This window comes from Ambystoma mexicanum, chromosome 5p (genome assembly GCF_040938575.1).
Source record: "Ambystoma mexicanum isolate Mex_15411 chromosome 5p, UKY_AmexF1_1, whole genome shotgun sequence".
Classification (NCBI taxonomy): Eukaryota; Metazoa; Chordata; class Amphibia; order Caudata; family Ambystomatidae; genus Ambystoma; species Ambystoma mexicanum.
In genome coordinates, this window is record NC_090930.1 from 934,006,985 (window position 1) to 934,020,382 (window position 13,398).

At 41.7% G+C, this 13,398-nt stretch overlaps 1 protein-coding gene across 8 annotated transcripts in view; it reads left to right on the forward strand.

Annotated features, from left to right (window-relative positions):
• The window catches only part of PIEZO2 (piezo type mechanosensitive ion channel component 2), a 1,512,892-nt gene that overhangs the window by 1,051,623 nt on the left and 447,871 nt on the right, over window positions 1–13,398 (forward strand). For all 8 annotated transcript variants that reach the window (XM_069613375.1, XM_069613368.1, XM_069613370.1 and 5 more), the window contains exon 9: window positions 7,067–7,195. In XM_069613375.1, the coding sequence (XP_069469476.1) occupies window positions 7,067–7,195 (129 nt within the window). The remainder of the gene's footprint in view (window positions 1–7,066; window positions 7,196–13,398) is intronic.

A 13,398-nucleotide genomic window follows, 5' to 3' on the forward strand; every position in this document is an offset into this window, starting at 1 on the left:
TTGTACAGGGGAATTCAACTTTTCTTCAAGGGTAAGAGCATCTTGGGTGAATTCAAGATCGACCTAAATGCCTCAAATCCAAGAATGTAAAACGCATTGGCAATGACCACCATTTTGGAATTTGTAGAAGCATTGGTTAGGCATTGTCAAGACACTGTCATATCATTACTGTATATATAATGTCAACATCTGGCAAATGGTATCAGTACCTGGCCATCTTCTGGTAGTGCCTGGCAAATTACCTTTTCCTATAGGAGAGAAACATTGTTGGCTTTCCAAGTGCTTATATTTTTGTAACAGGAATTCAGTGCATAGAACAGATGCAAGGACACACTAGCTGCTTACAAATCAAATGGCTCAACGCACATTTGGTTGAAACCTTCTTATCACACCAGGAACTGGGTTACCACTGCAATTAAGCTTTTACCTTTCAGAGGATTTCTTAGAAAGAACCATGGAATCTCTGTAAAGCACAGAGCCAGCGCAAGGTGATCTCAATGGTTTTGTTGTGTGTGGGGAAGGTCGGGTAGTTGGTGATAAAGACCATAGGGACGAGCATGGTCATGGGTGTTCAATGGATGGATAAAAATACAAAACAACACTCAAAAGCCGTATACCTCCACATCCCATGCCAATAGTGTTTGCTTACAAGCATTACTTACTGTGCCACCTATCAGCCACAAATGCATTGCTGTCTCCCTCCTGGAGAAGAAGGCCTGCCACCCCTACTTATTTTAAATGCTAGTCAATAAGGATGACCGATTAAGAAAAAGGTATAAAGACTCGTTGTGGGTTGCAACCTCCAACCTGTTCTGCCCGTGCTCCATAAACAAACCGTTTAGAAATGAGTGGAATGGAAATTATATGTGTTGCTGCTCTAAACATGTGTTCTTCGTGCGGAATGTGTAGTGACTAGAAGCCAGATGCCTAACAGACAAGACTCAAAAACACGAAAACCTTGCCTTCTGTCACACTTAGCTGCCTGCAGAACAATATGCCATCAGACAAGGCAGCCGGTGGTCAGCCACTCCAAAGATCATTCAATGCACTCATTTGATATGACAGGTTATTTATAAAGCGCTTAATACCCAGAGATTTCTAAGCACGGACTGAGGATCGAGCCTGTGCTGCTCCGTGCCATCTTGCTTCCAAGGCAAGCACGTTGCCCCAGAGCCATGCTTCTGATGGAATGGAAGTCTGCATGTATATCTGATGAGCTTCACGCTTGATTCGCCTTAGACAAGGCTATCCGCAGTGCACAGCCTTGCCTTATGCCCACATTTGTGTTGGTGGAGTTTCTTTTTGGTTAAATAACACCGTGAAAGAAAAGGACATATTTTTCTGCAGCAGCTAAGCATCAGCTTTGGCTGTGAGAACACCGAAGGTCTTGGACCCTAGAGAGCTGAGACAATCCCGAAGTGAGAAGCTGTGCTACTCAAGGTGCACTGCACGGGGCTGTCACTGGATTTGGTGGGGCCGAGCCAAAAAATATGGTCAAGCGACTTTGCTTTTTTTTTGCTCTGTGGCTTTTGCACCGTGGATGGAAGACAAGCACACTTTGGACCTGATTCATGGAAGTGTTTTATAATGGCTCAATCGCATAGGAAAACGTTCTGTGAGCCAGTATAGCTCTATGTTGATGAGGCCCTTTGGCTGCAGCTGGGCTTTGCTAAAATCTTGTTGTTGGTCCATTGCATTTACCATCAAAAATATTTGTAGTGTAAATCTGGAGACTAAACACACTACAAATCTTGCAAAGATCTTGCCATGGTCGCTTTACTTATCTCACCTTCGACCAGTATATAGGGTCATGAACGATGAGCCTATCTTATAAACTTATAAGCACTAGTCAGAAGAAATGTATGCACATTGCAGCTAATGTGAACTGCAGTATGACATTTACATCACAATACCCCGTGCCAGTAACCTTCCTTATTCCATGTGTGTTTGGGCTTTCTCTAGTGTGCTATATTTGCAAAGGTACAGCTGGCGAGTATTGTTTGTCTACATACATCAGGCAGCCTGGGTCCCAGAGCTCCTTTTTAAGTGTCAACTTGATAGTTTATGTTTCAGAGGCCTATCATTTTGTACACAAATACCCCACGTTTTGATGTTACTGTGGCTTAGATTTTCCTGTATCCAGATAGAGTAGATGATACTATATCATACGTTTATTTGTATTGCTTCATATCTGACTCCTGCTTCTAATGACTGTAAAAATATGTGGTATTACTAATTCCGCCCTGCTTTTAAAATTAGAACGTTCGAAGGGGCAAACCGGAACGGTTCTATGTACCTTTGGTGCACATTTTTCACCAAATGGATTGTCAATGAATTTAGCACTTTTTTTGCAATTTTTTGCAGAAATCCCCTGCAACCCCCGTTACTGACCCCATCCCCTGCTCCATATATAACTTACCCCCACTTACCATATGAATTTGGTGAAAATGACATTTGGCGAAAGTAGGCTAGGTTGGCCGTAACATGTCAGACTTCAGCTTTTCATTCGCAGAGTACCCACCTTTGACACAGTATGCATTTTAATCAACTGTGCAGTTAAAAAAAACACCAATCTATTTGCCCACCACCCTCTCCTGACCACAGCACATCATTAGCAGTAATTCCTTTACAGCCCAAAACAGTGGTGATAACAGAATTACCCCCAAAAAAGTACCACCCTTAAGAACTCTGGTTGTATGCTGTGACATCAAATACATTGCTGTACAATTTCTCAGTAAGGGACTTATTCCTCTGTAATTATGGGGTTCATATTTGCCTTATAACTCGAGAAAGGTCAAGGAAGTTGAAACGCAGTATTTTGAGTGGTATTTTACTTCTAAAATGTTAATAAGTATTGCTTGGTAACTCGTGATCCAATTGAATGTATTGCATTATTTCTGTGTCATTTCCTTGATTTCACTAGTGTCATTTTAGGCAAATAATTCTATCATTTCACTTTATGGCTGTAATGATTTGCCATGTGTCAAGGGCATGGAAGCTCTGGCCTTTTTGATTTTAATTAATAAAAATGATGTGGTTAATTCCATCTCTGAAAGGGTAATCTACTGATCAGATTCCCCTTATCTAAGTGCCATGCCAAAAGCATAGTGTGTACCTGTACCCTGCTACATCAGTATCCTGATCTGCAGCACCCGCTTGACAGCTGCAGTGACAACCAAGTCGTGGCAGTACAGGGGCAACCCTGTTCAGAAATATTATGATTATGGCTATCTCATGCGGTAGCAAGGTACACTTTAATAATAAGTCATGCCTGAGTTAGGTCATGATGCATTGCTGTCACATCCAAATTGATATTACATAGGTGTCCGCTCCTGTGAGCCAGCTGTGGAAGGTGATGTGTATTCTGGCCAGACAGGCTGGTCCTGCCAAGCGACCAGACAGGAACCTGAATGGCCATACCACTTCTTTGATCTCTTTGTAAGGGTAGGTGATGTCCTCCCCGGGAAACATCCATTCAACAGGAAGTTGTCCTTGACCCAGGAATCAAAGAAGCACAGCCATTCAAATATAATTGCGTCAAATCAGGGCGCTGCCTACCAAAGGGGCCTTTGATCCTATTGAGAAGGGAAGGAGGCGCTGTTAGCATAGACAGAGAGAGCTCTGTACAGTTGGGACAGGTTTCTACATCTTGTTTCTCTCTGCCTCTCCTTACTGTCCCCTCCATTCCTCTAGCACAAATCCTTTTGAGTGTGATGACAGAAGGGCAGGCTAGCTTTAGTCTAATCACCAGTGGACCTTTACCTTTAAAAGAATGGGTCTCACACCACTTCTTGGAATCATCTCTGGACTTCAACCCTTGAAAACGATTTTGTTGGTCACTGTTGGGAGAGAAGTCTTCTCCAAGGTCTTACAGATGTCAGGTGAAGACAGGTGTTCCAAGGCAGAGGCAAGCTCTGTTCCCTAACCATTCCCAGGGACCATTGGGGGTAAACTACAGCTGGAACAAGACCTCTGTTTATGCCAGCACTCAGCTGCCCAGGGCATCACCATGTAGAACTATCCCTGAGAAGTGTATGCTGACCTCTGCCGTGTTGTGAGTCAGAGGGAAAGGACTGATCTTGTCCCTGAGACACTGGAGTGGGACTCACAACTCATGAGAGCCAAGACAGACGGGATTACTGCAATTTCACCATCAAACTGTTACAAGCCGTGATTTTAATGTGTTCGACCCAGCTCAAGCCAACATGACCCTCCAGAACTTCCATTGGCACCCATTGCATTTCAAAATGCAGTGGGCCTGTTCAAACAAGTTTGCCACTGCACCAGCTGGAGTGTGTCATTGCCTTAGCCCGAACAGAGAAGCACCACTGCACATGCATTGATTAAACTGTTTGCCACCCCAGCCTTTTCCTCACTGATCAAGTCAATGACCGAACCACAGCTGCTGTTCTCCCCAAACTACATTCTTTGTGCAACATCCAACTGCGTTGCCTCTGCAAGCTGTCATCAGCCTGTCCTCAGATGGACCTCGACTGTCAAACATAAGCAGGAGAACTTCACAATCAGCATCAGTGGAGCCACTTCCAACCACATCCTTATTTTAGTTTGGCCACACTTCGACACTTGCTCGCCACTGGATGACCACCACTGCCAAACAACTAAATGACTCCAACTTCTGAACAGCACTGAGAAGTCTGGTTTGCCGTGTCAAACCACTAAAACATTCCAAAAGGTACTATTTGCTGGTAACGGTACCCGTTGTCTGTTGTGGGCTCTAGAGACTGTCTAGTTCCCCTCGATACCTTATTGCAACCTCAAAAACATATCCTTTTGAACATTGTGGTTTGTATTGCCAATCCCCCATCTCATTACCCAGAGTGCTGCATCTATTCTATATTAACATATTCTGTGTTCCTTCTACAGGGGTGGGTTTTTACAGTGTGTTCTCGTTAGAGATGATTCCACTGGTTTGTTGGATTGAAGTATATATTTTTATAGAACCTTAATTGGACATTTGTTTATTTTGGGCTGTTATACTTCGCTGTTTGGCTAGCTACTGAACTACATTCACTCCCTTCTTGAGAGTACAGTCTTCCCTCGGCACACATTACCACAAAAAGTGAAGGAGGTGTATTTTTTAACTGTGCCTTTATGAGCTTTTGTGTTGGCTCTTCGTTTGTAGAAGTGTGTGGGCTGAGTTGGAGCTTTAGACTCCACCCATTCGTGTACTCCTCCTGCAAGACAGAGGTCAATTTCTCACAATGATGGTTGCATTGAGTCTAACTGTAACATGTGTTTATTTCTGCTTTGCATGGACTAGTGATTTATTAACCCAGTGCACATAGAAAGAGTTTAGACTCAAGATGCTTGTTCATGTTAACGTTGTATAACGATATTTGTTCTGCTTTTGAATTATAGGCTCTCTGTAGTGTGACATGGCTGGGCTCACACCACCAATCATGTTGTCCCAACTCACAATTTTGACAAAGAAACAGGTAGTTTGTAAGCAAACTCCAATTTATTTAAAGAATTAAAGTCAAATCCAAAAAGGGTGGTCTCCAGCTTTATGCCAGGGAAGTCACCACAATATTACCGAATCACAGACAACTTTTGAACAAAACGAAATTACGCTGCTTGCATGAATCTCAAATAACACACTTTCCCTACATCTAAGATTGTGTCTAAGCAGCACAATATACTTCACTGATAGCATTGCTGCTTATCCGCCAATGTGTTCACATGTAGCATTTTAATCAACCATGGCAAAATCCGTAGAAACCACAGATTTTCTCCAGTAACAAAAAAGGTATTGTATCAGGGAAACGTTACCTGTACAAATGACATGTGTATGCACTTTGTCATAAGTCAGACTCAAGAGATGGACAAGAGGTCATGTTTGCAAGTGGAGGTTTATTCCACTAAGAAAGTAAAACCCTTTATTTCCCATCTAAGGAAAATAATCAAATGGTTCTTGTCAGGGTGTTTTACAGTTAAAACCAGTCCCTGTCCAAAAACCTAATCTACCCTATGGTTTGACCCTACCACTAATGCACTCACAATATATAATCCCAACCATAAAGGTGTGTAATGCAGTGTTGGCTGTTTTCTGATCCCCACTGAAATGTAGTTCTATCTTCTTGCAGACAGTATGCCTGCCTGTACAGTTCATACTCCAGGTGTGTCCAATGTCTCTGTGTTCTCTGCCTTGGGGACCAGTCTCTGTTTCATTGGATTGGCCTGTAAATTCTCAGTCCTGTATAATATTGTCTTTCACCCATTTTTGGAGTAGCTGTTCCTTCTCCTTGGTTGTGGGCTTTTTGTGCATACCCAGTCATAGGGTCCTGCATTTCGCACCTCGCCTTGATGTTCAACTTCTCACACCCAGTCTAGTATGTTGAGCAATGGAGCTTCATGACTGCGCCATGGCCGGCATCAACAACTATGCCAGTAGGACACACAAGTTCACTGTTAATTATGTATAATGATACAAAAACATTGCATTTAAGTTGTACAAAATTCTGTGTTTTAAACTCTGCTTTTCAATACAAATATGCATTGGGCTGTATGGAAATTAAATCTTACTTTCATTCAGATTCGAATTGGGAACAGAGTGGCACTTTATCACACACTGCCCCTGTGTCCCTGTTAAAATTTGTATCACCTTGTGCCCCCAGCCCATTCTTATTTTTTGGATTTAGCATGGACAACACTATTAGAAGAAGCTAGATTTAAATGGGGCTTCTTTAAGTACATTTTAAATGTGGGTTCTTATTTTGGGGAATAAGAGGAGACCCTCTCAGTATGGAGTTACTCCATCAGCAAGGTCCCTTTTGGCTGCCTGTCTAGAAATCAGTCTCCAATATGGCTGCCCATCTCTTTCTGAAAAGGTTCCTTTCTCGAGCCTACCTGGAAACAAGTCCTGCAGTTGGTATTAGCTCTCCCCAGCAATCTCCTTCCAGTAATATCCAGAAACTTCCTTCTCCGCCTTTGTCTGTGTATGTGCTGCATATTTTGCAATCTAAAACTCCTCTCCAAAACATTGCTTGATATTTTAATTGTACATTGTTATAGCCAACTTTTTCCTGAAATCTGTATAATTTCATAGACAGTTGATGAAGACAAGGATGGTGATGAAGAAGACGAAAAAGAAGAGGACTGCAGTTCGCCACCTTGGACTGCAGAGAGGAGACGAAGTTTGTGGTATTCTAGCCACTACACGACCGATGAGAGAAAAGTAAGATACATGCTGCAAAGTAACACCACTAAAAAGAGGTCACCCTCTATGCTGTGCATTGCCCGAAGAAAAATGAAGTATTTGTTTTTTGAACCTCCTGCTGGTATCAGACCATGCAGCACAGAAGCTACATAAGAGAAAGTTACCCATACTATTGTATTTTTCAAATTATACTTGGAAAATACAAACTAGTTACTATGTGAAGAACTTCCTGTCACTGTGTTAATGAATAGTTGTTGTCCATTCTTGTCAACCTCCTGAACACTACAATTGGTGGCTGAATCCAAGTGATTTAATATTAAATTGTGTTTTGGAATCATTGTTCTACAGTATTTTCATCTCCCTTTTAGTAGAGTTTTTAGTGGCCTCTCATGTTATCACAAAGTTTCCACATTAGAAATAAGTGTTCTTCCTCACAGGTGCTCTGCAATGATGCAGTAGAATTAGAAGTGATGTTTTTTTTAAAATAAATGGGCTGTTCCCCAAGAAGAAAAGCCAAGATATACACCACCAAAGATGTCTGGGTCTATGCTGATGGGTCATTGTGCTACTATCGTGTGTTTGTCACATGGCTGTGATGCAGGGTGGAGGCATTTAACACTGGTAGACTGTACACATAGAACAAAGCTGGGATAAGAGATGCACTAAGGTTGTGAAAAAAATACAACTTATGACAACTCTCCTATTATATCTTATGAAATCTCATAATATCAGCTGCAGTAGAGGTGCTGGTGATCGAAGGGCCGTTTTGAAGAAAGGGTACTACTTGTGAGCAGTTTAGTGGGAATAGCTCACATTCCTTAGTGTAATGTCTAATACATAAAAAATTAAGACATTATCCAGTCTCTGCAATTCCTTGCATACGTGGTGACACATTGATCTCTGATGTGTCTCTAGGATCACAAAAGGAATCATTGTTAAGCATTTGGCTTGGAGGGGAACCACTTTTTTTGGAATGTAGTACTTGAAAGGCTTCTCAAAAGACTGAAATGATACCGCTTGGCTTTCCCCTGCTTAGCACGGACTAAGCTCATGACGTACTCTCCTGCACAGCACAGACTTAGCTAATGACTTACTCAAAATAAGGTATGCACAGCTGAATTTAGGTCAATACAATAAAAAGAAATCAAAGGAAAGGATTAAAAAATGTTCAACTGTAAAGCAAATTGATAAAAATCAACATTTATATTAGCACATTATTGACACGTTTGTAACAAATGGTTACAAGAAGATGTAAGGGTAATAATTTAAGATGGTTCAATAAATGTCAGTGGGGACACCAATAGTCATCCTCATTTTTGGTAGATTTCTGATATGTTCATAGTAATATCAGAGCTTCCTCTTCTCCCTCTTTAAACTCTCTATACATCTTGAGCTCCTCTCTCAATTCCCTCTGGATCATCCCTGCCTCTGTCTTTCGCTGTCAATAGCTTTAGTATTTCGGCATATCTAGCCACCAAAGCTAAGCCTTTCTTGTCTTCCTCCACCAGATCATCCACTGTATCTACTCCATAGTCTGTGGCTTCTTTACCTTGCTTTGCCTGAACTGTGACTGGGTCTGGTCCCATTCACATTTTCATAGCATCCTCACCACAATGGGTAGTTGTCCCCCCTTTCTGAAATGCAGCTGCACTGCCTCTCTCAGAGCCCCACCAGACTACAACTACGACACATTTACCGTTATTGACTTCCTTCTGGACATCTCTCTAAACTGTTCTGCAATTTCTGCCTATAACTTATCAAACTTCTCTTACCATTCCATACACTCCTCCACTCTCAAGAGTATTGTATGCGATAGATGCATGCTTGTTATGTGTGCAGCCTGAAACTCATTCTCTAAAGCAGTTTGTTGCGCTATTATTTTACTCAAAGCCAGTACATGTGACTTTGCTGCTTTCAGAGCAAATATGAAGCCTTTCCTCAGAGGCAACCACCTCTGTGGATATAGTCTTTTTTAGATTTGTGGGCTTCTATAAGTAGATGAGAACATCCAAAATGGCTTCTGAATCCTTTGGTGGCGCGTCTATGTCTTTCCAGTGGACTGTGTCCCTCATGCCTTTCAAAACCTTTTCACTTTTAGTGACATTTTCTCCATCAATGGACGCTCATCACCCGCCTTGCCTTTTCCTTCCTTTTTTATATTTGAAGCATACTCCTGAACTCTTTACCTCGTTTAGTCTTTTCAATTTCCATGTTGTTTTCATAAATCAACTATTCTGCAAGGTGCCATGCCTCAAAGTGGATATTTGTTCATTCTCATGGTTGCACCTAACGATGAATGGCATCATGGACATAATGAGGTCCCTGATACTTCCTCTCTGTCTTGCATTACTACTATTCAAATAGAACAGAACATCCTAACATGCACTTCTAATGTCACCACGGGTAGGGTCGCAGATATTAGCTTCATTTTGAGCACTTGCATCCCAGTTACACCTGATAGTGCTGATAAATCTGTGATTTCAAGTTTGTCTTATGTGAATACACCGTGCGATAAGCCTATACATCCTTCCCTGGGCTCACTGCACATGGATATCGGTAACTCATTGAGGGATTCTTTTGACAACCCTCTTTCTGAGTTAGTCTCAAATCAAGAGTCTACACATTTGTCGATGGATAATATAAGCAGCACTAGTCACAACAGGAATTCTTTAGGTACTTTGCCCCCTGAGTTGTCCACTTAACTTTTCTGTGTTTTTCTCAATACGCATTTGTGGGTCAAACCCGCTATTGAGGTTGTAGGTTATATACAGGACAATAATATTGATATTGCCTTCAGAAGCGAGACTTGGCGGTCAGATGCCTCTAGCCCAGACTTGACTCTCGCTGTGCATGCTGACTATCATGTCATTAATATGAATATAGCCGCTGGTGTGAGGGGAGGGGTGATACTATGATTTTGTGAAAATCCCTACATATTTACCAAGCTAGTATTGACGTCCCGGAAGGAGTGAAGCTACTACTTGTCACACGTCTGGTTTACTCCTGTACCTCCTACAGTTTCTTCATATTTTATAAACCACAGCACAATATACCATCCTTCGAAGATCAATTTCTTATATTGCTACATTCATTTGTGAAACCAACCTCCAAGATTATAATTTTAGGTGATTTTAATTTATGGTTCCACATCATTCAGGATTGTACTGCTACTTATGTTAGTAGTGCCCTTGAAGGTCTTGGATTTGATCAGGCTATCTCTGCTCCTACACAGTAAGGATGGCTATTTTCTAACTGGTTGTGTACATTGGGCATCTCTGTGAGCCACCTAGAAACTCATTTATGTCCATGGTCTGATCATTCCATTATCCTTTCTACCCTACCCTTTCCTCAGTTACAACAGCACGTTTATCCACATAGGGTCCTGGTGGATAAACGCAGTTTACAGAAGGTTATGACACCCCTTCTTGCTCCATTTGTGGAGCTTCCTGACTATTTGATGACTTCTTGCTCTTCTCGTCTTGGAGGTTTTACTATCAGAGCTTATCTACAGCCCTTGACAGTATCACGCCCCTGAGAGTGTGTAAATCTATAATTTCAGAAATTAACTTGCAGTCCTGGCTTAATCAAAGTTTACAAGACCTGTGTGCCTGTAAAAATAAGGCATATAGACTCTGGCAAAAGTTTCCTCTCACTGTAGACAAAGAGAGTTCTCTCACAGCAGTTCATCAGAAGAAACGCTTTGATTTGTGTATTAGCTCTGCTGGATCTTGCCCTAAAGAACTTTTTTAAAATACTTAGAGAGCTTGAGAATCCTAATATTAAACCTGAAGAACCTATTGTTAGGGACCAAGCTTTGTGTGATAATATGTAGCAGGGTCTTGTGGGGAAGGTCTCCTCCTTTAGGGCTGCCATCTCTCTTAAGCAGTCTTGTCTGTGTTACCAATAAGAGAAAGATACTAAATAATGGAGCAACACCAGGTGCACAAGAAAACCCAGCTTTATTAAAAAACAAACGCTGGGAGAGTGTTTGAAATACAATCTCAAAATAGCAACAGGAACAATAACGTTTTATATCACTACCTCGTCATAAATGACACCACTGTTAGCTATTATCATAACACTTCTATTCTAGTCCTGGATTGGATTGTAGAGTATAGGATATACCGTTATCTATAGGAGAACCGCATAATAACTGGTTCTTCTATTTCTAATAGCTCCTCCAAGGTAAATCCTGTTACAACTGATACATTTTAATTCAGCAACTTATTGGCTGGCGCTGTACTACTCTAGTCAATAAGAGGAACACACAGTCATTGGCCAGCTTTTACCTCATCGACCTTGGCCATCCTCATGTGGTGTCAAGTTGCGCGGTGAGGAAGCAGGGATGAGCGAACAACTATGATCTAATTAAAGAAAATACTCCCTCACTCATTTCCAGGACTGAATCTCTCATGGTCAGTCTTGTCTTTGGCCTTGGTGCGCTGCCCCTGTGTCTGAAGGTGGTGGGAAAAATCAGCCAGGAATGAATGATCATTGTTGGGATCATATGGTTGAGGACCACTGTTCAGAACTCAAATTCATTTATTTATTGGATTTTCTACTGCGTTGATGTGCATGGGCTTCCTTTCGGCAGCCACTCGAGACGCTGCGTATTAATTTGTTATAGATTATCACTTGGCTCAGTGGTTGCCTGCACCTGGCCCTCCAGGATATGTGTGATTCTCACTGCTACTAACTGAAAATAATTATCTTTACTAATTGTATGCTTTATGCCATGGTAAATATTATCTGGCGTGGCTTCAGCTTGCTAAGCAGCACTCCCCACCACTCTCCGACCTTGATGTCTAGGGCACGACCGAGCACTGTGAGGCTTGTAACTTGTTTTTTAAGTGATTTTATGTCAGGTTGAAGTACTAGCTAAATTTGGTAATGGCGGTACTGTGGGTCATTTTCCGCCATATATTGTGCCTTCGGCCCTTACATGTTCTTCGTGTCTGCGAGCAAATATTCATCATGTCTATGTGCTAATATTCTTTGTGCCTATGTGCAAATAGTTGTCATGTCTATGTGCTCTCTATGTCTGTTACACATGTTTAAGTGTGCTTTGCATGTGTGTACATGCCATCATTTAAGTATTCCCTACATATAAATCCAACTACAGGCCGCCTTACTTGTGTCACGTCATCTATCCTACTCTTACCAATAACTACATGGCTCTTAGTATTTAGCTAATGGCTAATGGCTACTTCACCCTTCTCAGTTTATACTTCCGTTTGTCATCATAATGGATAACATGTGAGACTGTTGGGGGCGTAGCTAACACTGGTGCAACTGTCATCTCCATTGTCACATGAGGCTGATACTGTTGTTAGCTCTTCACTTCTTTCGCCCACAATACCACCTTTTTCAAACCAAACCAAGAAAGCGACACACACTGATTTAAATTGACCACGAAAAAAAGACACACAATGTGCACAAAAATTGACACAAGCCCATACAACACATTCCTCTTAGAAAGTGTTGAAGTTGAAAACTTCAACTCATTCAAAGCAACAATAGAAAAAACACACAAGCATCACTCAACAGCCTGATCAGTAACTGTGGGAGTGTGGGGGAGTTCATTTAAGGTAATGCAAAAGAAAGGTTAAGTAGATTCAAGTGCATGGGCCAAACAGAGATTCCAGGAAATAATGGATGAAGTCACATCCTTTATGGATTTGACTGAAATCACCCCATCGAGAGAACACAGGGGGTTCTGATAGAAAGTGGTGCAAGTAAAAAGCATAAAATACAAAGAACAGCATGAGGTAAATTTGCTAGAACAATATGATTATTCAGAGGGAGGTGTAGCTATTTATGATGATAAGGCAATGGAACTGGAGGACTACCCAGTTCCCAGTTCCATCCCCAGTGTGGAAGATCCACCAGTAACATCCTCGCCCACAGGTCATCAGTGTCGTTATAATGATCTGTTGTGCAGAGCAACACAAACATTTGGCATTGAAACAAATTAGTTAGAAGGGGACACTGACTTTCTTGAAGATACACTGCAAGAGAAAAGGCTGGCTGGTCTAGTACAGCCCCTTATTAAAAGCCATAAACAAAAGAAATAGCCCTTCTTTCCACTACCATGTGCTAACTAAGGCCATCAACCCACGGGCTGACAGAAAATATGAATCAGCACCTATAGACCCTTTGTACATCAAAAGTCAGCTATCTCCGAACTGGTAGTGGTTACAACCACTTGTAAAAAGGGCAGT